Source organism: Ranitomeya variabilis, chromosome 5, assembly GCF_051348905.1.
Source record: "Ranitomeya variabilis isolate aRanVar5 chromosome 5, aRanVar5.hap1, whole genome shotgun sequence".
NCBI classification, from domain to species: domain Eukaryota; kingdom Metazoa; phylum Chordata; class Amphibia; order Anura; family Dendrobatidae; genus Ranitomeya; species Ranitomeya variabilis.
The window spans coordinates 497,345,624-497,368,519 of record NC_135236.1 but is presented as its reverse complement, the minus strand read 5'-3'; the positions used below and the strand labels follow the sequence as shown (position 1 = coordinate 497,368,519).

The 22,896-nt window shown below is 44.7% G+C and overlaps 1 protein-coding gene across 1 annotated transcript in view; it reads right to left on the bottom strand.

The window, feature by feature from the left end:
• TXNRD1 (thioredoxin reductase 1) overlaps positions 1–22,896 on the bottom strand; it is a 124,064-nt gene that overhangs the window by 76,573 nt on the left and 24,595 nt on the right. The window contains exons 2-3 of the mRNA XM_077265660.1: positions 10,265–10,443; positions 291–351 (exon numbers count right to left, since the gene is read on the bottom strand). Of these exons, the coding sequence (XP_077121775.1) occupies positions 291–351; positions 10,265–10,443 (240 nt within the window). The remainder of the gene's footprint in view (positions 1–290; positions 352–10,264; positions 10,444–22,896) is intronic.

The following is a 22,896-nucleotide window of genomic DNA, read 5'->3' as shown; positions in this document are numbered from 1 at the left end:
TAAAAGGCACTAGCGTTGGTGCAGTCCGTTTAACGCATGCGTTGAACGGACTGCACCAACGCAATGTGAACCTAGCCTTACTGCAGGGTATTTACTCATTTTGCTTTTATTCTAGTTTGTGTTTGTTAATGGCCACAATGTGAATGTGTACCTACACATTGCACTTATACTAACATGTTCCAGCTCATTTCTTTGGTTTTGCTTAAATATAAAATAAGCCTGAAAGATACATGACTACATTAGATCTTAATATATAGAACTGAAAACATTTCACTTATTATATATCTTACTTATTTGGTCAAGCTCCACTACGAAATATGAAATATCCATTTCATCAAAGTGGTCCTTCACCTAGGAAACAAAGAAAACAAGCTTTTTGCAACAGCATATCATGAACAGTGAGACCCAATTTTAAATGACAGTAAATAGCAATCTTCTAGAAGGGTAGTCGTATCTATAAAAGGGACAATAGTAGATTGTACTGAAAATCTAGCACAGAATAGGGCTGAACTAATGAAGACGTTTCACTGTATATATAATATACAATCACACAAAGAATGTCTGGTGTCCCATGATAAGGGGGATCAACCACCAAGATATAAGTGTAAGGCTGTGTGCACACGTAGAATGGACCTCTGCGGATTTTTCCGCTGTGGATTTTAGAAATCCGCAGGTAAAAGGCAGTGCGTTTTACCTGCGGATTTACCGCGGTTTTTATGCGGATTTTGTGCGGATTCCACTGCAGTTTTACACCTGCGGATTCCTATTGTGGAGCAGGTGTAAACCGCTGCGGAATCCACACAAAGAATTGACATGCTGCGGAATGTAATCCACTGCGTTTGCGCACGTTTTTTTCCGCAGCATGGGCACAGCGTTTTCTGTTTCCGATAGGTTTACATTGTACTGTAAACTCAAGGGAAACTGCTGCGGACCCGCAGCTGCAGATCCGCTGCGGATCCGCAACAAAATCCGCAACGTCTGCACATAGCCTCAGGTGCTCTTGTAAACCAGAGGACTGAAAAAACCCTAAAACAATATCATTATTAGTTATATCAAATATAAAAAGAAATGGGCTAAAACCACACACAATTATATATGCAATAATTGAAAACCGCCAAAGACAAAAACAATTGTGGTCAGGGAGTGGGGGAAGTGGAACAAAAGAGACTGCGGGCTAATTAGTCCTAACCACTGTCCCTTCCTGGCCATGGAGGTTGGCACCATATAGGTTCAATATGGCGCCCCCCTGCTCAATGTGGAGTGTCACTAAATGACCCTCACTTTTGACTGCTAACACTGTTTGACCATACAAAGGTACCCTGTATGAGTGCTAGGAGATGGATAAGTTATATAATGACACACAGGTAACCAGGACCCTCAAGGGGTCTTTATACAGCATGTATATCTACAAACTTCACCATGTATTCAAAGTAGAAAAAATACATCCTAGTGTCGATGATGATGCATAGATGTACTAGTGCAGGAGGCTGCAGATTATACTAATGCATAACTGATCAGTGGCTAGTGTGAACATGTGCTTACATACTACATGCACACCAGTTTATATTCTAGATTAGGTGGACATACCGCCAGTTCAACCGGTGTGGCTGCACTGGGGCCTGGAGGCTCCAGGGGGCCCCTGCAGGGTGGCTATTAATGAGGGCAATCTGGCCAGTTTATCCGGCCCCAAGGCTATGGGGGGCCCTGGCCAGATTGCCCTCTTGTGCAGCGGGCAGGGAGCAATCACTGTAGCTCCACTGCCTGCAAGAGAAAATGGCAGCGGAGCTGCAGTGAATTGATCCATTCTGCTTCCTGCTCGCACTGCCTGTCTCACACAGCAGCAGCTGAATGACATCATCATTCAGTGCCGCAGCTGTGCGAGACAGGAAGCTGCCGGCAATGGTGGGGCTTCAGGATACTGTGCGCAGAGGTGAGGTAAGGTGTGTGTGTGTGCAGAGAGGTGAATGGGGCTGTGTGTGTGTGTGTATGCAGGAGGTGAATGGTGCTGTATGTGTGTGTGTGTGTGTGTGTGTGTCTGTGTGTGTGTATGCAGAGAGGTGAATGGTGCTGTGTATATGTGTATGCAGAGAGGTGAATGATGCTATGTGTGTAGGTGGAGGAGAGGGCAATGATGGGGGTGATGGGGTAGAAGGCAATGATTGGGTTGACAGAGAGGGCAATGATGGGGTGATGGGGGAGAAAGCAATGATGGGGTGGTGGAAAGGGCAATAATGGGGGTGGTGGGGGAGTAGGAAATGATGGAGGTGGTGAATGAGCAATAATGGGGGTGGTGGAGAGGAGGAATGATGGAGGCGGTGTAATGAGCAATGATGGGGTGGTGGGGAAAAGACAATGACGGTGATAGTGGAAAGGGCAATGATGGGGATGGTGGGGAGGAGGAAATGATGGAGGTCATGGAATGCATAATGATGGGGAGAAGACATTGATGATGGCAGTGGAAAGGACAATGATGGGGTGGTGGGAGAAGGCAATGATGGAGGGGTGGAATGGGTAATGATGGGGGTGGTGGGAAGGAGGAAATGATGGAAGTTGTGGAATGGGTAATGATGGGAGTGGTGGGGGAGAAGACAAAGATGATGGCAGTGGAAAGGACAATGATGGGGGTGGTTTGGAGGAGGAAATGATGGAGGTGGTGGAAGGGGTAATGATGGGGTGATGGGAGAAAAGGCAATGATGGAGGTGGTGAAGAGGGAAATCATGGGCGTGGGGGAGAGGGCAATAATGGGATGCGGGGGGAGGAGGACAATGAGGGGTGTGGGGGATTGGGATGGGAGGAAGGGGGATTTATAATGGATTTAGGAACAGGGGAGGTGGAGGAAGACGTTATTATCGATTATTATGTCTAACACAGTCCTTTAGTGTATAGTGTACTCACTTATTATGTATAACACCGTCCCTTATTACATACCATCCTCTCTAGTTATATATGGTGCCATCCCTTATTATATAGCTTCCTCTGCTGTTATGTACAGTGCTGTCTCTTACATAGTGCATTCTTGTTATTTTTGTTATTCACAGCGCCCTCTTTTATTACATAGTCCCCTCTGTTGTTAGATGTAAAATTACTACTGATGGAGGAGTCGGTGACCAGAAGACCAGTCCAGCAGCTCCTCCTTTCCCATGCTCCGTCAGCCACCATTGCATTATACAGCTAACAAGACAGGACAGTATGTAATAAAAAACAGGGCTCAATAAAATCCAATATGTAGGGGATGGTACTGTACATAACAAGAGGGAGCACTGTATAATAAGGGACGGCAATATACATAATAATGGAAACTATGTAATATATACATGTATGACATGTATGTGTGTGGCTATATATATATACATATATATATATATATATATATATATATATATATATATATATATATATATATATATATATATATAGCTTTGTCGTCTTTAAAGTAGGGGGCCCAGGCACATTTCCCACACAGGGGCCCCAAGCTGTCTGTGTCCGCCCCTCTTTCAGTTCTTTGGGTTTTTCTCTGTCTGCATCATGTGCATATAAAGGTGTGGCCTGCCTTTGCTTTGAGCTGGGCATTATATTGATGTGGTCTCCCATGGCTGTGTGTCCTCTAGTTGGGCCCAGTTCCTCTCAGCCCTTATCTACATGCTACATGCGTGTCACTTGACAAATGGTAAGGTTTTTAATATTAGAGTTAGGACTGTCCTAATTACAGTCACCATGGAGTGGTGGGATGGCTTTCGCATTTTTTTTTAATCAAAAAACATGTTAACTAAGTACTGTATCTTATTTTCATGCACTATGCAGTTTATTTATTTACTGCAGGGTATTTAATCATTATGTTTCTGTCTTTGGTTTTTAATGCATAACTGATGTCTTCAGAAGAAACGCGAGGAGCACAATAAAACCAGTAGGTGACGTAGCATACATTCATGTGTGATATAAACTATGGTCCCTGCAGTATAGAAAGACATGGCCTGAATAGTACTTAACTTCATAGTTGTAGCATAGTCTCAATGCGTTCTGCCCTCTCTTTATTTTAATTGCAGCAGCGACCTACCTACCCATAAATGCAGGCTTTAGCCTAGGAGAGGATTCACATTAAATAGGTTCCCAGTACCTGGAGATCGCCTTGTCATTGGCTGCTTGGCATGCATGAATTGCCCAAATTATGTGCTAAGCATCTCCATTTTTTCTTATTATCTAGAGCAGTAATGCTATTAATATTTCATATATTTCATGTTTACATGCGATAGAAATACAGAGTGCTATTTTATTTGTTTGATATAAACTATAGCACCTGTGGTATGGAAAGACAAGGCCTAAATAGTGCTCACATTAATAGATGCAGCACAGTCTCAATGCGTTTCCCCCCTCTCTTAAGCTAAGTTCACACTTGCGTGTGGCTGGTCTGTGTACGGCTGCGTAGTTCCTCCCTTCACGTGCACGGGCACGTCAAAACGCCACATGCGGACGCATCAGCATACAGCGCATGTCCCTGCGTACCCAAAGTTAAAGATAGGTACGCAGGATGCATACGGAAGTAGGTGGAGCGTAGGCAGAGCTTAAGGGAGGAACTACGCAGCCATGCGCAGACCAGCCACACGCAAGTGTGAAACCGGCCTTAATCAGTCCAGGGGTTCATCAAGAGAATGTTCCAATTGATACACCAGCGTCCCAGGCTGCAGGTAAAGTGATGCTACACAGCGAGCTGGTGCATCATCTAGAAAACCTCTTATCTATATCCCCTTATTACTGGACATTTACCTAATGAATCCCTGAACTGATTAAGAGATGGGGTAAATGCATCGAGACTATGCTGCAACTATTAAGTTCAGGCCATGACTTTCCATACCACAGGGATTACAAGTTTATCACACCTTCACCTACTGGTATCATTGTGCTCCTGGCGTTTCATCTGCAGACATCAGTTATGCATTAGTATAATCTGCAGCCTCCTGCACAAGTACATCCATGCATCATCATCGACACTAGGATGTATTTTTTCTACTGTGAATACATGGTGAAGTTTGTAGATACAGCTCTGGCAAAAATTAAGAGACCACTGCAAAATGTTCAGTTTGTCTGATTTTTCTCTTTATAGGTATATTTTTGAGTAAAATGTAAATTGTTCTTTTAGTCATTCAAACTTCTGACAACATGTCTCCGAATTTCCAAGCAATAAATTTTGCATTTTTTTTTCTAAAAAGGAGAAATGGTCAAAATTAAAAAAAAAATAACCAGTGCTTTCTGACATCAAATAATGCAAAGAAAACAAGTTCATTATCATTTAGAAACAACAATACTAATGTTTTAACTCAGGAAGAGTTCAGAAATCAATATTTTGTGGAATAACCATGATTTTTAATCACAGCTTTCATGCGTCTTGGCATGCTTTCCACCAGTCTTTCACACTGCTTCTGGCGCTAAAATGTAAGCAGTTCTTCTTTGTTTGATGGCTTGTGACTATCCATCATCCTCTTGATTACATTCCTGAGGTTTTCAATGGGGTTCAGGTCTGGAGATTGGGCTGCCCATGAGCGGGTTTTGATGTGTTGGTCTCTTATTTTTTACCAGAGCTGTGTACATATAAAGACCCCATGAAGGTCCTGTGGTCACCTGTGTGTCATTATATTATATAACTTGTCCATCTCCTAACACTGATATAGGGTATCTTTATATGACCTAAGGGTATTAGCAGTCAAAAGTGAGGGTCATTTAGTGACACTATACGTTGAGTTGGGAGGCGCCATATCGAAACTATAGGGTGATAACCTCCATGGTCAGGAAGGGACAGCTGTTAGGGCTAGTTAGCTAGTTAGCTCGCAGTCTCTACTGTCTCACTTCCCCCACTCCCTGACCACAATTGTTACTGCCTTTGGTGTTTTTTAATGATTGTATATATAACTGTGTTTGGTTTTTGCCCGTTTCTTTATATATTTGATATAAGTAATAAAGATATTACTTTAAGGTTTTTTTGGTTGTAAACATGATAAGAGGGGCTCAGGAATCTTGCTTACTGTGAACACAGGACATCTCACAGAGTTTAGAATACTTTTTGATTACTTTTAAGCCAGAATACAACACAGTTACATTCTGGTCAATAAAACAATTATGTTGGGGAACAGCAGTGAAGGCAACGCTCCTTTTTATTTCTCTTAAGAAGTAATTTACTCCACTTTTTTTCTTTGCCATCTGTCGTCTGACTTTTTTGAACAATTTTTTACAAAGTTTTTCTACCAGGAGACAAGTCTGTTCAATTCTAATTCAATTTTTGTCAATGGTAAGAAGCTATTCTAAAGCTGTTAACTCTGAATTAATGCTTAATTTCACAGCACATTACTGCTTACATGGTGTTTTGATTCATTTAAAGAACATTATTGATTTTAATGAAATATGTAAGCAAGAACTAACTTGCTAATTAAATGTGTCAGGAATTGCTGAGGGCATGGTGTTTATGTAAGGAGACAACCCTGCCTTATTTTAGTGTTGTCTAACATGTACTAACTGATGCCATCCTGTATTTCTGTAAAGGTGTGGACCAGATCCAAGTCTTATGTACTCTTAGATTACAGCTTTCCAACTCAGAACTGATAAACTCACTCCTACTGTCAGACATCAAAGATAGGGACATGTAAGGACACTTGTTGTGAGCCTACTCATTGCTATTATATCTACGTTCCCATGGATCACTCATAAGACATGCAGGAAACATCCCAATTATATCGCTGAAGATGGCACATCACACCACTCACAAATAAGCCTTAACCCTTTAACAACTGCCATGTTGTGTTTTCACAGTAGCCGTACAGGAAACTTATGATGCGCACTGTAGAATCCCAATACCAATACTAAGAGCCATTGACATCAGTCATGGATTGGAGACCGATAGAGTTGATCTCAAATCATCTCACCCCGTTCCAACATCCAGTGTGTTTGTACAGAAAATGTCAAGTGAGCTTGTATAGTTAAAAAAAAAAAGTTTAAAAAAATATAAAAGAAAAACAAAAACTTTGAGTCCACCATTTTCTCAATACAATAAAAGATACTTAAAAATAAAAATATTTGGTATCACTGCATCCGCAAAAGTCCAATCTAGCAAAATCAAAAATGATTTAACCTGTAGGTCATTTTTCGTTGTTGCACCTCCATGTCAAACGCCTCTCCATTTGTCTTCATTAACTCCTTACTCTCACTGGAAATGAAAGATCGCATGTGTTAATAAATGGTTCATTTTACTGGATGTGCTGCCTGTCTCTCCATATTAATAAATTGTTGGTGACTGTTGGATCAAGTCCATAGAGGTGTGCATTCTTATCTTTTTCAAATTTCCCATGCTGCTACTTTCTTTTAGTTACTTGTCAATGTATTGGGGAAGTGAACGATGAGACAAGACATAGTTTTCAATTTATCAAGGCCTGCGCTGTTAACACCAATCTTGAGAAGGGAGCATGTTGTAGACGTGCACAAGTCTTAATGAATTAGGCACTTCTGAAAAGGGACTGGATTAAGAATTGTGGCAAAAGGCATCCCGTAGCTTGTCATTAATCAAACGAGTTGGTGTTGCCACGCTGCGTTGCAGCGCAGAGCAATACTGTTGTGAAAACGGCAAATTTTCAAAACTTTCAAAAAGCTCTCCGTTGCATAAAATATTTTTAGACTTCTCAGAGCGTCTTTTTATCATTGCATTGATGAATCGAGGCCATCATCTTTGTGATCTGCCAGCCAAGAGCCAGGGACAATCTAAAATAATACAGTACTGTGCCCTCAATTCTACAAAACACCTAAAAGTTTATTGTAATAATGTCATGGTCTGCTTTGTCAAATGCCACAGAAAATGCCACCTCTTGTCTAACTCGCTCTTTGACAATCTACAATCTGGTTTCCTCCCCATCACTCAACTGAGACAGCCCTGACCAAAATCACTAATGACCTACTTACAGCCAAAGCTAATGGACAATACTCTGTACTCCTCCTTCTAGACCTGTCCTCTGCTTTTGACACAGTTGACCACTGCCTCCTACTACAGATCCTCTCCTCCTTTGGCATCAAAGACCTCGCCCTATCCTGGATCTCTTCATACCTTTCCAACTGCACATTCAGCGTCTCCCACTCCCACACTACCTCCTCATCCCACCCTCTCTCTGTTGGAGCCCCCCAAAGCTCTGTTCTATGACCCCTACTCTTCTCAATCTACACACTTGGCCTGGGACAACTCATAAAGTCCCATGGATTCCAGTACCACCTTTATGCTGATGACACTCAGATCTACGTTTCTGGCCCAGACGTCACCTCTCTGCTGTCCAGAATCCCGGAGTGTCTATCAGCCATATCCTCCTTCTTCTCCTCTCGCTTCCTCTAACTCAATGTGGACAAATCTGAACTCATCATCTTTCCTCCAACTCATAGATCTTCCATACCTGACCTATCTATCACAATTAACGACATCACGCTTTCCCCCGTACAGGAAGTCCGCTGCCTCGAAGTAACCATTGACTCTGCCCTGTCCTTCAAACCGCACATCCAAGCTCTCTCCACCTCCTGTCGCCTCCAGCTCAAAAATATCACCAGAATCCGTCTGTTCCTCAACTGTCAATCTACTAAAATGCTTGTGCATGCCCTCATCATCTCCCGCCTTGATTACTGCAACACCCTCCTGTGTGGCCTCCCTGCTAACACCCTTGCACCTCTCCAGTCCATCCTTAACTCTGCTGCCCGACTAATTCATCTCTGTCATCGCTACTCCTCCGCTTTCCCTCTCTACAGATCTCTTCACTGGCTCCCATTCCCTCAGCGTATCCAGTTCAAATTACTAATACTGACCTACAAAGCCATCCATAACCTGTCTCGTCCATATATCTCTGAACTAATCTCTCGATATCTTCCCTCACGTAATCGCCGGTCCTCCCAAGACCTCCTTCTCTCCTCCACACTTATCCGCTCCTCACCCAACGCCTCCAAGACTTCTCCAGAATATCCCCCATCTTCTAGAATTCTTTGCCTCAACACATCCGACTATCAACCACATTCAGATCCTTCAGACAGAACCTGAAAACCCACCTCTTCAGGAAAGCCTACAGCCTGCACTGACCCCGCTGCCTCCTCACCACTACTGAAGCTACCGCCTCACCAACACCGGAGCTCCTACAACCCTCAACCTATTGTCTCCATCCCCACCATCCTGTAGAATGTAAGACCGCAAGGGCAGGGTCCTCACCCCTCTGTATCAGTCTGTAATTGTTAGTTTGCTTATTGTAAATGATATCTGTAATTTGTATGTAACCCCTTCTCATGTACAGCTCCATGGAATAAATGGTGCTATATAAATGAATAATAATAATATAAAAAGAGCTAAAAATATCAGGATGGTGCATTTTGTGTCTGTCACTTGCAATGAGCTAGTCATTTTGTACTCATGTGAGTGTTGATTCAGTGTTAAAAATATTTTTTTTTAAATACCATAGAAATATATTGTTCCATGTATTCACATTAAACAGACATGCAAATATCCAAATATATACACATACCCAACTATACATTGTGAGGCAGTAAGGGGAATCATATACGAAGATTGTTACATTACCCCTAGGATGTATATAGACACATACTGGAAACGCTGGAAAGAATTGTAATTACAGACACAGTTGTTGTTACAATGCAAAATAAAAGTGAGTGTGGAATTGGTCAAGCTATTTGACCAAGTCAGATTTAGAAAAACCAGACATGGGATTTTATTTTTGGAAAGATCTGACAGAAGGTAGTGGGATGGATTTCTCCCTCCACTCTGGGTCTTGCAAGTGGCCCATGGCCATGATTCTCATTTAATCCTGCAAGTAAGAGTTGGGTGGGTCAGTGTTGGTTTTGCAAGCATCAGAGCGGGAGGCTGTGTATATGCCTGTCTGTGTGAGACTGAACACAGACCAGAGCCAGAGACTAAAACAAAGTTATTTCTGCACTCACGCATTATACGGTGGTGCAGTTGTCCCCGACAACTGACTGATACGGACGCTCACGCTGCAAACTGGATGATAAAGCTTGGATTTATTTTGTAATTTGGAAAATAAAGACATTTCTTGGGACACTGCCTCGTCACTGCACGAACGTGAAAGCCACTGCCTTAGTACAAATACACAAAGAAATACTGGATTCACACATGAACATACAAAAAAAACTTACCAATATCTAAAGCCTACAATCCATGTCTCTGCAGGATATTTATGAAGTAAAATATTACATATCATACATAGTAAGAAAAGTGAAAATAATTACTTTTGAGCAGTTCTCACAAGTAGTCTTGCTGAAGATTACAACTTCACTACTACTGATGTATTGCTGGATTTTAGTCTCCATAAACGACTTTTCTTTTTTCTTTCCAAATTCTTGCTCTTCCTTCTCATCTACTTTGTAGGATCTGATTTCTGGTTTCCTCATATCTTGATCTCCTATGGCTAATTATAAAATAAAAGATGTATCTGTATTCAGTTGGTAAAAGAAACCATTCATTACATATAAACGCATAATCGTAACATGAAAGACATACCGTATTAGTAAACAGCAGGTTCAATAGTAGCCAAAAAACTAATAATTGGTGGTTAAGAAGCAATCTCTCAAAAGGTCATTTTAAATGTGGAAGCCGTAAACATATCAGTTTAATGCAATGTTAAATCTGATAAATATCGGAGGAACAACACAAGAATGTATGGTTTGCAAAACAACCTATTTGGTTTATGCAGTGTTCTGCCCATGTGGGTCATACTACAGTATAATTGCACTAATGAGGTCACGTACCATGGGCCACACAAAAGGCAGAGCAGCACAAAACAGCCATCACCTACATGCATGAGCTTCCTCCCGCTGTATCCTACCTGTTACATCTCTTGTGCAAAATAAAGATACAAGATACTTATGGTGAGTGCAGCTTTTTCTTTGTTCATTAGTAAGATAAGCATCTCGCCTCAGGTGATGGTCTGATGTGATTCTCAGAGGTCCGGGGTGAACCACCCCTCTGAAGCAGCAGATAGGTGTGGGCAGCATCGTTTTTTGTTAATATCTGTGGGGGCCATTTACTCCAGCAATATATTAAGGAGTAAAAGGAGATGGACGTTTCTGGGTGACCACACTGCTTCTAGAAACGTAGTCATTCCACGCTGTAGCAGTATTCAATAGTAGCTTTATTACTGGTTTCAAATTTTCACTGAACTGTCTACCACAACATGGAACTACCACACATGAAACAACATTTTTTCCCGCAGTGTGGTCAACCAGAAAAATCCATCATCTCCTTTTACTCCTCAAAATATTTGCAGATGAAGATTTTCTTCTATCTGCGGGTGTGACTGCAGCACATGACTGGAGACTCCAGTGACTGCAGTGACTGTATACTCTATGGGCGTATAATGGGGTTATGAATGCACATCCTGTTCAGGTGAGCACCCCCCTCGCCTCTTGCCTTAACCTAACTTCCTCCACTTCAGGTACGGACTGGGGCTGAAATTCAGTCCTGGCATTTGAAATCACACAGGCCCATGTTGTCTTCGTCCCCATGAACCAGATAGGATATATTACTAATAATACCCTGGATGGAGGAAAGGAAGATTTACTACAAGACCAATATTTCTAATGATGCCCATGGTCTGCTGGGGTAAGTGACGGAGTCAGCAACTTTGTGATCCTACACAACTCTTAATAGTATGGGTATCTTGAGAACACCCACATTATGGGTGTCAGTTCCGAGCATTTCTTCTGCGGTGTTGCTATCAATGTGTCAAGAGTGGGAGAAGAGGGTTGCATTGACAATCCAACACAATGGTTAGCACTTTGAACACATTTTATAAGTGGCCATAAACTTGTAAATAACTCATGAAATAATAAAGTTATGTTAAAACCAAGCACACCACTGTTTTTCTTGTGAAATTCTCAATGAGTTTGATGTGTCATATTACCCTCTTCCCATTGGAAAAAATAAAGTTGGATCCAAAATGTCCGACTTCAAAATGGCTGCCATGGTCACCACCCATCTTGAAAAGTTTTCCCCCTCCCATATACTAATGTGCCACAAACAGGAAGTTGATATCACCAACCATTCCCATTTTATTTAGGTGTATCCATATAAATAGCCCACCCTGTAGATGAGATCTCCTCAGAGAATCATAGAATCATAGAATGGTAGAGTTGGAAGGGACCTCCTGGGTCATCTGGTCCAAGCCCCTGCTCAAAGCAGGATTCACTAAATCATCCCAGACAGATGTCTGTCCAGCCTCTGTTTGAAGACTTCCATGGAAGGAGAACTCTCATAGCAGCCTGTTCCACTCATTGATCACCCTAACTGTCAAAAAGTTTTCCTCCTATTCAGTTTCATCCCATTGCTTCTAGTCTTTCCTTGTGCAAATGAGAATAAAGATGATCCTTCTACAATGTGACAGCCCTTGAGATATTTGTAGACAGCTATTAAGTCTCCTCTGAGTCTTCTTTTTTGCAAGCTAAACATTCCCAAATCCTGTAACCGTTCCTCATAGGACATGGTTTGCAGACCGATCACCATTCTAGACACTATTCTCTGAACTTGCTCGAGTTTTTTTATGTCTTTTTTAAATTGTGGTGCCCAAAACTGGACACAGTATTCCAGATGAGGTCTGACCAAAGAGGAGTAGAGGGCAATAATGACTTCACGTGATCTAAACTGTATGCTTCTGTTAATACATCCCAGAATTGCATTTGCCTTTTTTGCAAATGTCTGAGACATTTTTTTCTAAGCTAAACAAGCCCAACTTTTCCAACCTCTCCTCATATGAGAGGCCTTCCATCCGTTGTACTAATCTAGTTGCCCACCTTTGAACTGACTCTAACTTCTGAATATCCTTTTTAAAATGTGAAGCCCAAAAACGGATCCTATATTCTAGATGTGGCCTCACAAGTGGTTTATAAAGGGGTAACAATAAGTTGGAATCACAGGATTTTATCTCTCTCTTTATACACCCTAAAATCTTGTTTTCTTTTCCGGCTGCTGCATGACATTGAGTACTGCTGCTCAGCTTACTTGTAACCAGAATACCCAAGTCCACCCACCTTGAAAAGTTTCTCCCCTGTGCCACAAACAGGAAGTTGATATCACCAACCATTCCCATTTTATTTAGGTGTATCCACATAAATGGCCCACCCTGTAGAGTTGTATAACATCAAGAGTACAATGTAATGATCCTGCCACGCAATGGTTTGTAAAATCTGTAAAATATGTGCAGTATCCTGTAAATAGGTTATTGACTTGTTATACAGTTAACACCGGTGGCTTCACCTAGTGACTAAATTGGGGTAATTTGTGGCAATTTGTTTCTGTAATGGTATAGATATAGGTATTTATTAAGGTGGTCTTTTCATCAAAATATTATATTTAGGGTTGATTTCCTGCAACTCAGTTGTAAGGAGACACACGGATTGTGCTATGTAGTTTGTTTTTTAAACAGTGCTTCTGCGAGCACGAAACACGTAAAAATAAAAACTACGAAATAACTATTCCACTCTGGAACTGCTTCCTTCATACAGCAAGGCGGACTACTTTTAAACATCACTCTCCTTTTCCTACTAATCGATATACCAAAGAAGGTTCACCTTCATTTGCTGACAGGACTGCAGCAGTTGTAATATTTATTACAACCTTTTCTGGTGAGCAACTGCAGAACTCCCTTCTTATCTATACCTTTCTTCATAAACTTATGCATGCGTGTTTTCACCCCTTTTTTCTCTATAAGATTAAAGTCTTAGTCCTAGCAATGAACAACTTCTTTAATGTGATTTGATTAAGTAAGGGTATTAAAATATTTTTTTCCATCTATAAAGTGTCCATAACCCTTAAATTGACCTAACCACCGTACTCTTAAGAACAGACAAACCTCATTAAGCAAGTTCTGAAAACAAAATAGAAGAGAAAAGCATTATGTAATCAACATACAATAGGAAATTCTTAAAATAATATAAAACAATGTATTTAATCAGTATATAGATTTACAGATAATATTGTGTTTTTCAACTTTAGTTTATTATCCCCAACTTCTAACAGCCATCATTTTACCATGGACATAAGACCTTTTTTGTGAAACGAGTTCTAGTTTTTAATGTCATAATTTCATTAACGATATATTGTACTGGAAAACGGGAAAAAATGTCTTTGAAGTTTAAATGAGAAACAGTTGCAATTCCACTATTGTTGTACAGGATTTGTTACTACTACTACTATAGTCACTGTGCAGTAAAACCACATGTTAACTTTATTCTGTGGGTGAACATGATTATTGTAATACCACAGACTGAGCTGTGTAATGACTAGGTCTTTTTTGCTGCAGTTTTTACTTGTTCAGTTTTGGGATGCATAGGACTTTTTGACAGCTTTTTGCTCTATTTTTCTGGCATTTTTGTTTACTTTCTATGCCATTCACTGTGAAAAATCAATAATGTAATGTAAACGCGTCAGCCATCAAGTGTGGGGAAAGATATAGGTGTATGAGGCCACATCAAAGGCAGGGACACGACCTTTGACTTAAAAATACATCAAAAGGTCATGAAGAGGTTAATGTTTGTCTACGGTGTTTAAGGATCAGGTTGATTAATTTTATAATTTGATAATTCAATAATTCAGACTTTTATGGACACAGTGATAACACATACGTGTATTTTTTTAAATTGTGTTAAAATGTTTATTTTAAATATGAGAAGAGGGAGGTGATGCAAACGTTTGTTTTTTCATATATTTTTATACTTTTTTATCTTTCACTGCATTTGTCAGTACCCTTAGGGGACTTAAACCTGTGATCATGCGATTGCTTATGCTGTGTACAGTAATACTGAAGTATTGCTGTATATTGCAAAAATAATGGTCTCCTTTGTAAACCAGCCACAGGCTGGAATTCAGAAAAGCTTTGTGATGACAGCCATTGAGCGCTTCAACAGACCCCCTGTCACGATTCACACCGTGACTGTCACCAATTGTCAAGATCCCTTAGCCGCTGCCCACAATATGTCACGGATTGGGGTGACTTTAGACCAGCAGACGGCTATCACATGTGCAGGGGGCTTATCTTAGTTATCCCTCCACTGCCACAATGTGATGAAAAAAAAAACACACACGAGGCTATTGACCTCTTGTTTCCAGCAGGGGCTTATTTTAGGTATCCCACTGCTCTTCAGTATACCATGAACTGCAGGGATTTGTGTATCCCGCTTACAGTTCCACTTAAACCTTGCAGCTCTCTGGCGCCCCCCTTTCTGTCAGGTCAGATTAGGTACTGCACCTAGGGTGATTAGTCGCCAGAAACGCTGCCTGCTATGTACTGGCTATTGGGTGCACTGCAGCGACGCGATAACTACTCCCACTCAGGCAGGAACAATAATTATCAAGCCGCAGTCGCTACAGTGACCCCCCAAAAGCCTGCACACGGTCGCTGCCACCAGCTCCAATTGAACGGGTCTGGAGCTAACCCCAAAACAGTAGCGTAATTCCCTTCAGAGACAGGGTACGGTTTAGGGCAGGAAGAACGAACTAGTATTAAATATTATACCCCATAAATGATTTTTTAGGCAGTGTTTATAAAATATTTTACAGAGATGTTACAAATGAGACAATTGCAAATATGTACAAGGTAATTATGAAAATAAAAGGATTAAAGGAAAAAAAGGTAACACTCACATATTCTCAGATCATTGCATTGCAGGCTAGGAGAGCTTTCCATCTATCCCAGTGCATTTGCACTCTCAGTCTGGTCGCTTCAGGTAAAAACTCACAACTCTGCTCTCTTGGATGCCTGCCAGCACTTAAAACCTACAGTCTGTGACCTCACAGAAAGGGCCTGGTTTTCCAACTCCTCCTACCTCTTCGGTTTCACTAACTGGGCATTAAATATATCTGATGCCCGTAACTTCGCTACAGAACATAAAATAATCGCACCATACCCATCGTTCATCTCATAGTATCGTGGGCATTCCGATGAGATCAAATATGTCCTATTTGTCACGCACACTGACAGAGAAATCCCTACCTCTGTACCAGATGGAGCTACAAGCCTGTGATTAGAGTGATGCGTAGATCCTCCGAGTGTGATTATGACGATATATTTTGGTGTTCGTAACTTAAACGGTTTGCATAATATCTTCCAAAAACAGAACAAAGACCTTCCATGCGTTCTAGAAGTTTCTCTAACAGTTCCTGCTAACACAAATTTCTCTTGCAGCTATGCTAGTCGTAAATACCTTTCGTCAATAAAACTCCCCCACAAGGCAAGCTCTTCTACACAGACAGATAGAAACACAGGGAAGGAAAGAGAACCAGAGAGAGGGGGGGTTTTAGCCCCCGCATGCTAGCAAGAAAACTAACTTATGATATTTCATACCATATCGTGACACCTCCCCCTTTTGGCGTGCGCTACGGCGGCAGCACCTCTCGGTATGCCTCCATGCGCACCTCCGTGGGTTCACCCTGGCGGGAGAGTCCATCTGCATTACCATGCTCTTTGCCCGCTTTGTGTTTAACGGTGAAGTCAAATTGCTGAAGGGCAAGGCTCCAGCGTAGCAACCTGCCATTGGTTCCACACATGGTGCTTAGCCAGCGCAGAGGGTTGTGGTCGGTCACCACGGTGAAGGTGCGACCGTACAAGTAGGGCTGCAAGCGCTGCAGGGCCCAGACTATGGCCAGGCACTCCTTCTCAATGGTGGAGTAGGCCACTTCCCTCGGCAAAAGTTTCCGGCTCAGGTACAACACGGGGTGCTCTTGGTCCTCCGAGTCAACCTGGCTGAGCACAGCACCAAGGCCAAACTCACTGGCGTCAGTCTGTACCAAGAACGGTCGACTGCTGTCGACGGCTTTCAACACAGGGGCGTTGCACAGTGCTGTTTTCAACGCCTGGAAGGCCCCCTCACAGCCATCTGTCCAGTTGACGATGTGGGGTAGCTTCTTCCTGGTGAGGTCCGTCAAAGGTTTTGCCAGGCTACTATAGTGCTGCACGAAGCGCCTATAGTACCCTGCAGTGCCCAGGAAGGACATCACCTGTTTCTTGTTCCTGGGAGTGGGCCAGTTCACGATCACGCCCACTTTGTCAGGCTCTGGCTTTAGGGTGTTTCCACCTACCCGGTGCCCCAGGTAGTGAACCTCCCTCATGCCCATCTGGCACTTTCCCGGCTTGATAGTCAGTCCTGCTCGGTGAATTCGCCCGAGCACCTCTTCGAGATGCTGCAGGTGTTCATCCCAGGAGGGACTGAAGATGGCAATGTCATCTAAGTACGCCACAGCGTACTTCTCCAGTCCCTGAAGCAGGAGATTGACCATCCGCTGGAAAGTGGCAGGGGCATTCTTCATGCCGAAGGGCATGACCGTGGACTCGTACAGTCCAAAGGGTGTGATAAAGGCGGACTTCTCCTGCGCCTCGGGGCTCAGGGGAATCTGCCAGTATCCGCGACTCAGATCCATTATTGTCAGGTATTCTGCGCCAGCTAACTTCTCAAGCAGTTCCTCGATGCGCGGCATTGGGTGCGCGTCAGAGGCTGTAATGGCGTTGAGCCCCCTGTAGTCCACGCAGAACCGGGTGGTCCGGTCCTTCTTTGGCACGAGAACTACAGGTGAGGCCCACGCGCTCTTTGACCGTCGAATCACCCCCAGCTGTAACATCTCATCGATCTCCTGGCGCATAATCTGCTGCACCTGGTCAGAGATTCGATAGGGTGTTCGCCGTAGTGGGGCGTGATTCCCGGTGTCCACCTCGTGGACGGCTAACTCAGTCCGTCCAGGCCGGTTGGAGAACACGACCCGGAAGGGTTCCAGCATGGTTTGCAACTGCAACCGCTGTGGTTCATCTAGCGAGGCGCTTACCTCCACGTCCTCAATGGACCCACGGGCCTTGGCTTGGGCCAGCATGTCCAGGAGGGTGTCTTCCTCCCCGTCTTCGGGTAAGCTGCAGACCGGTAGGACGAAAGGTTCACGTTCGTGATGAGCCTTCATCATGTTGACGTGAAAGGCCTTTCGCCTACCCCGAGTGTGGTCAAGCGTGACCACATAGGTGACCGGGTTGAGCTGTTGGTGGACGACGTACGGGCCCTCCCAGGCTGCCTGAAGCTTATCCGTTGGTACAGGAACCAGCACCCACACCTTTTGACCCACGTGGTAGGTCCGCTCCCGGGCGTTCTGGTCATACCAGTGCTTCTGTTCAGCCTGAGCCTGCGTCATGTTGTCATGCACCAACTGCGTCAAGGTCTGCATCTTGTCACGGAAGCGCATGACATACTCCACTATGGACACTTCAGAAGGGTTCGGCTCCTCTTCCCAGGATTCTCTTATCAACCCAAGGGGTCCCCGGACTCGCCTGCCGTACAGGAGCTCGAAGGGGGAGAACCCCGTCGAGGCCTGCGGAACCTCTCGGTAAGCGAATAGCAGGTGTGGGAGGTACCGCTCCCAGTCGCGCCCTTGTGTCTCAACCAGCATGCGTAGCATCTGTTTGAGGGTACCATTGAAGCGTTCACACAAGCCATTGGTCTGTGGGTGATATGCACTCGATACCAGGTGCTTCACCTGCATTTTCTTACAGAGAGCCTCCATTAGGTGAGACATAAATTGGGTCCCTCGATCAGTAAGCATTTCCCTGGGAAATCCTACACGTGAAAAGATGGCCAACAGGGCATCCGCCACCTTATCTGCCCTAATTGACGACAGAGCTACTGCCTCTGGGTACCGGGTAGCGTAGTCTACCACAGTAAGAATATATTGCTTTCCAGAGCTGCTGGTGACGGCCAGCGGGCCCACAATGTCCACCGCAATCCTCTGGAAAGGCTCCTCTATCACTGGCAAAGGGATCAGGGGAGCCTTAAGAGCAGGCCCCGCCTTCCCCACTCTTTGACAGGTGACACAGGAGCGGCAGTAGTTTGACACATCTGTCCCCATCTTAGGCCAATAGAAGTGTTGAGACAGCCGGGCCTTAGTTTTGCTGATCCCCAAGTGTCCAGCTAGTGGGATCTCATGGGCAATCCGCAACAACTCACCCCGGAATTGCTGCGGGACGACCAGCTGTCTTTCCCTCAACCACTCCTTTTGGGATTCTCCGGGTACTGTCTCCCGGTACAACCTTCCTCCTTCCCAGAACACCTTCTCCTTATCAGTCTCGGAGAATGACGTCCCGGCGAGTTGTCTCAAACTCTCTAGGCTCGCATCTGTGTGCAGAGCGGCCTGAAACTCCTGGCTAGGGGAAGCCAGAAGCGACGTCAGGGTCCCTTGCCCACGGGAGCCCTCTGGGACCTGCACTGGGTCCACCTCTGGTTCAGTCACACTGATGACTGAGGAGGGTCCGGAAGGCAGACAGGTATCTGCGTTCCGGGCACTCTGACTGCGGGTGACAGCAGCTACGTAGGCTGTCTCCCCGGGGGTTTCTACAGACCCATCAGCTGACGCTGCTATGGGCTCTACCTCCCCATCCTCCCCCATTACCTCAGGAGCATTGCTACTTAGGGGCCAGTTACCTTCCTCGGTGGCACTGGTCAATTTCATGGCGTCACCTGTCTCACGGTTCCCATGTATCTCCCCATTTCTTGTAGCACCGACACTTGCCCCTGCTAGGGGTTCCTCAGCCGTCTCACTCCGCAGAGCAACGTGGCTGAGCACTCCTGTACCTAAGGACACATCAACTTTTACAGAAACATCATTATCAGATACAGTTGGCACAGGTACAACATTTTCACCATCAATCCTAGGGAAAAAATGGTTAGCAGATGCATCACTACAAGATAAAGCATGGTCAGGTAACACATGCGATTTCCCATCATCATCATCATCATCATCATCATCCCCAGGGTTAACTTTACCCTCATTAGTAGATTGGAGAGGAGGGTCATCCACGAAGTATGCAACCAACCTCCCCAAATCAGTCCCCAACAAAACATCAGTGGGCAAATTATCAGACAGCCCCACTTCCTTCACCCCGCTCCCGGCACCCCAATCAATAAAAACCCGGGCCATCGGTAAGGGACAGCTGATGCCCCCAATCCCAGTGACAGTTAGGGTTTTCCCCGGAATGATTTCTTCAGGGGCCGCCAGTTCGGGTCGGATGAGGGTTCGTTCAGCCCCGGTGTCCTTGAGGCCTGTAGCAACACGACCTCCCACAGTGACGGGCTGTACGTTGTCACACACCCTCCCAACCACACCACCCACCAAAAGAACAGCTGCATTAGGCCCTGGGGCCTGGGATGAGGGGTTCTTCTGCTTGGCTGGACATTGGTGACTGAGGTGTCCAGTCTGCCTGCAGTGGTAACACTGGCGAAGTTCGGTGGTAGGTCTGGTGCTGTTGGCCACGGGGACAGGACCTCTGGTGTGTTGGCTGGCAGGGGTACTGGCGTTGGCTGCAGGCTTACCCCCTCTCCAGCTGGTGGTGACTGGCTTCCGCACTTCCGATCTACGGTTGGCCTCATAGGCATCGGCAATCTGCGCTGCTTTCGTCACATCGTTGGGTTCTCTGTCCATCACGAACTGTCGCACTTCAGTTGGGCAAAGACGGAAGAACTGGTCCTTGATCATCAGGTCTCGCAGCTGTGTAAAGGTGGTCACTGACAGTCCTTGGGTCCACTGGTCAAAGTGGGTCCCCAGTCTATGCACCACATCACTGTAACTGTCGTGTGGGCCACGTAGGAGGGTCCGAAACTTTTTACGGTACACCTCGGGTGTAAGCTGGTACTTAGCTATGAGAGCCTGCTTGATGGCCTCATAGTCACCATCTTGTTCTTGAGGGAGGACAGCAAACGCCTCCAGAGCTTTTCCTCTCAGCCCTGGTGTCAGGTACCGTGCCCATTCTTGTGTAGGCAGCTGGTACTGTCTGCAGGCCTTCTCAAAGGCCCGCAGAAAAGTGTCCAAGTCCCCATCCTTTTCCATAACAGGAAAGTGGTCGGGCCGGGGCTTTGGTGTCTGAGCGCTGCTGGGCTCACGACTGGACTGGGACGACCCCTGCATTTGCAGTCGGGCCATCTGCAGCTGGTACTCCCGCTGCGCTTGGGCCTCTCGCTCGGCTCGCTGGGCCTCTCGCTCGGCTCTCTCTGCCTCTCGCTGGGCCTCTCGCTCAGCTCGGGCCTCAGCCTCCTGCCGGTATTGCTGAATCAGCTGCCGACGTCCCTCATGGTCGTCAGTGGGGAATTCTTTCAAGGCCGCCTGCAAGTGGGGGTCCAATTCGCCCGGATTGCTAACAGGGCCAGCATTCAGTGGTTGGACCTCTGCTGCAGCACCATGTTCGCGGGTGCTGGCATCTGCGGCTTCTGGGCCCTGTGAGTGGTCTAGAGCGGCTTCCCATTGCATCAGGGCTGCGACCAGTTCACTTTTGTTTTTGCTTGCATAGTCAATGTGCTGTGACTTGCATAAGGCAACAAGGGTGTCTCTGGTCTGCTGTTCATAAAAGGCTTCTCCCAGCCCAACCATGGTTGCCAAATAAAAGATAGGATAGAAAAACGAAGAAAAAGGGAGGGGATAATTACCAGTACACAATTGTCTCACAACTAATAAACACTGAGTTCGTTCTCCAAACTTATTTGCGCAGAGTTCTCGCAAGAACTTTCTGCAAGTTTTTAGTGAAAGGAATGATTGCTCAAACCAAATCACTAATGCTCTAATATCCCACCGCCTTGCCACCAATATGTCACGATTCACACCGTGACTGTCACCAATTGTCAAGATCCCTTAGCCGCTGCCCACAATATGTCACGGATTGGGGTGACTTTAGACCAGCAGACGGCTATCACATGTGCAGGGGGCTTATCTTAGTTATCCCTCCACTGCCACAATGTGATGAAAAAAAAAACACACACGAGGCTATTGACCTCTTGTTTCCAGCAGGGGCTTATTTTAGGTATCCCACTGCTCTTCAGTATACCATGAACTGCAGGGATTTGTGTATCCCGCTTACAGTTCCACTTAAACCTTGCAGCTCTCTGGCGCCCCCCTTTCTGTCAGGTCAGATTAGGTACTGCACCTAGGGTGATTAGTCGCCAGAAACGCTGCCTGCTATGTACTGGCTATTGGGTGCACTGCAGCGACGCGATAACTACTCCCACTCAGGCAGGAACAATAATTATCAAGCCGCAGTCGCTACAGTGACCCCCCAAAAGCCTGCACACGGTCGCTGCCACCAGCTCCAATTGAACGGGTCTGGAGCTAACCCCAAAACAGTAGCGTAATTCCCTTCAGAGACAGGGTACGGTTTAGGGCAGGAAGAACGAACTAGTATTAAATATTATACCCCATAAATGATTTTTTAGGCAGTGTTTATAAAATATTTTACAGAGATGTTACAAATGAGACAATTGCAAATATGTACAAGGTAATTATGAAAATAAAAGGATTAAAGGAAGAAAAGGTAACACTCACATATTCTCAGATCATTGCATTGCAGGCTAGGAGAGCTTTCCATCTATCCCAGTGCATTTGCACTCTCAGTCTGGTCGCTTCAGGTAAAAACTCACAACTCTGCTCTCTTGGATGCCTGCCAGCACTTAAAACCTACAGTCTGTGACCTCACAGAAAGGGCCTGGTTTTCCAACTCCTCCTACCTCTTCGGTTTCACTAACTGGGCATTAAATATATCTGATGCCCGTAACTTCGCTACAGAACATAAAATAATCGCACCATACCCATCGTTCATCTCATAGTATCGTGGGCATTCCGATGAGATCAAATATGTCCTATTTGTCACGCACACTGACAGAGAAATCCCTACCTCTGTACCAGATGGAGCTACAAGCCTGTGATTAGAGTGATGCGTAGATCCTCCGAGTGTGATTATGACGATATATTTTGGTGTTCGTAACTTAAACGGTTTGCATAATATCTTCCAAAAACAGAACAAAGACCTTCCAGGCGTTCTAGAAGTTTCTCTAACAGTTCCTGCTAACACAAATTT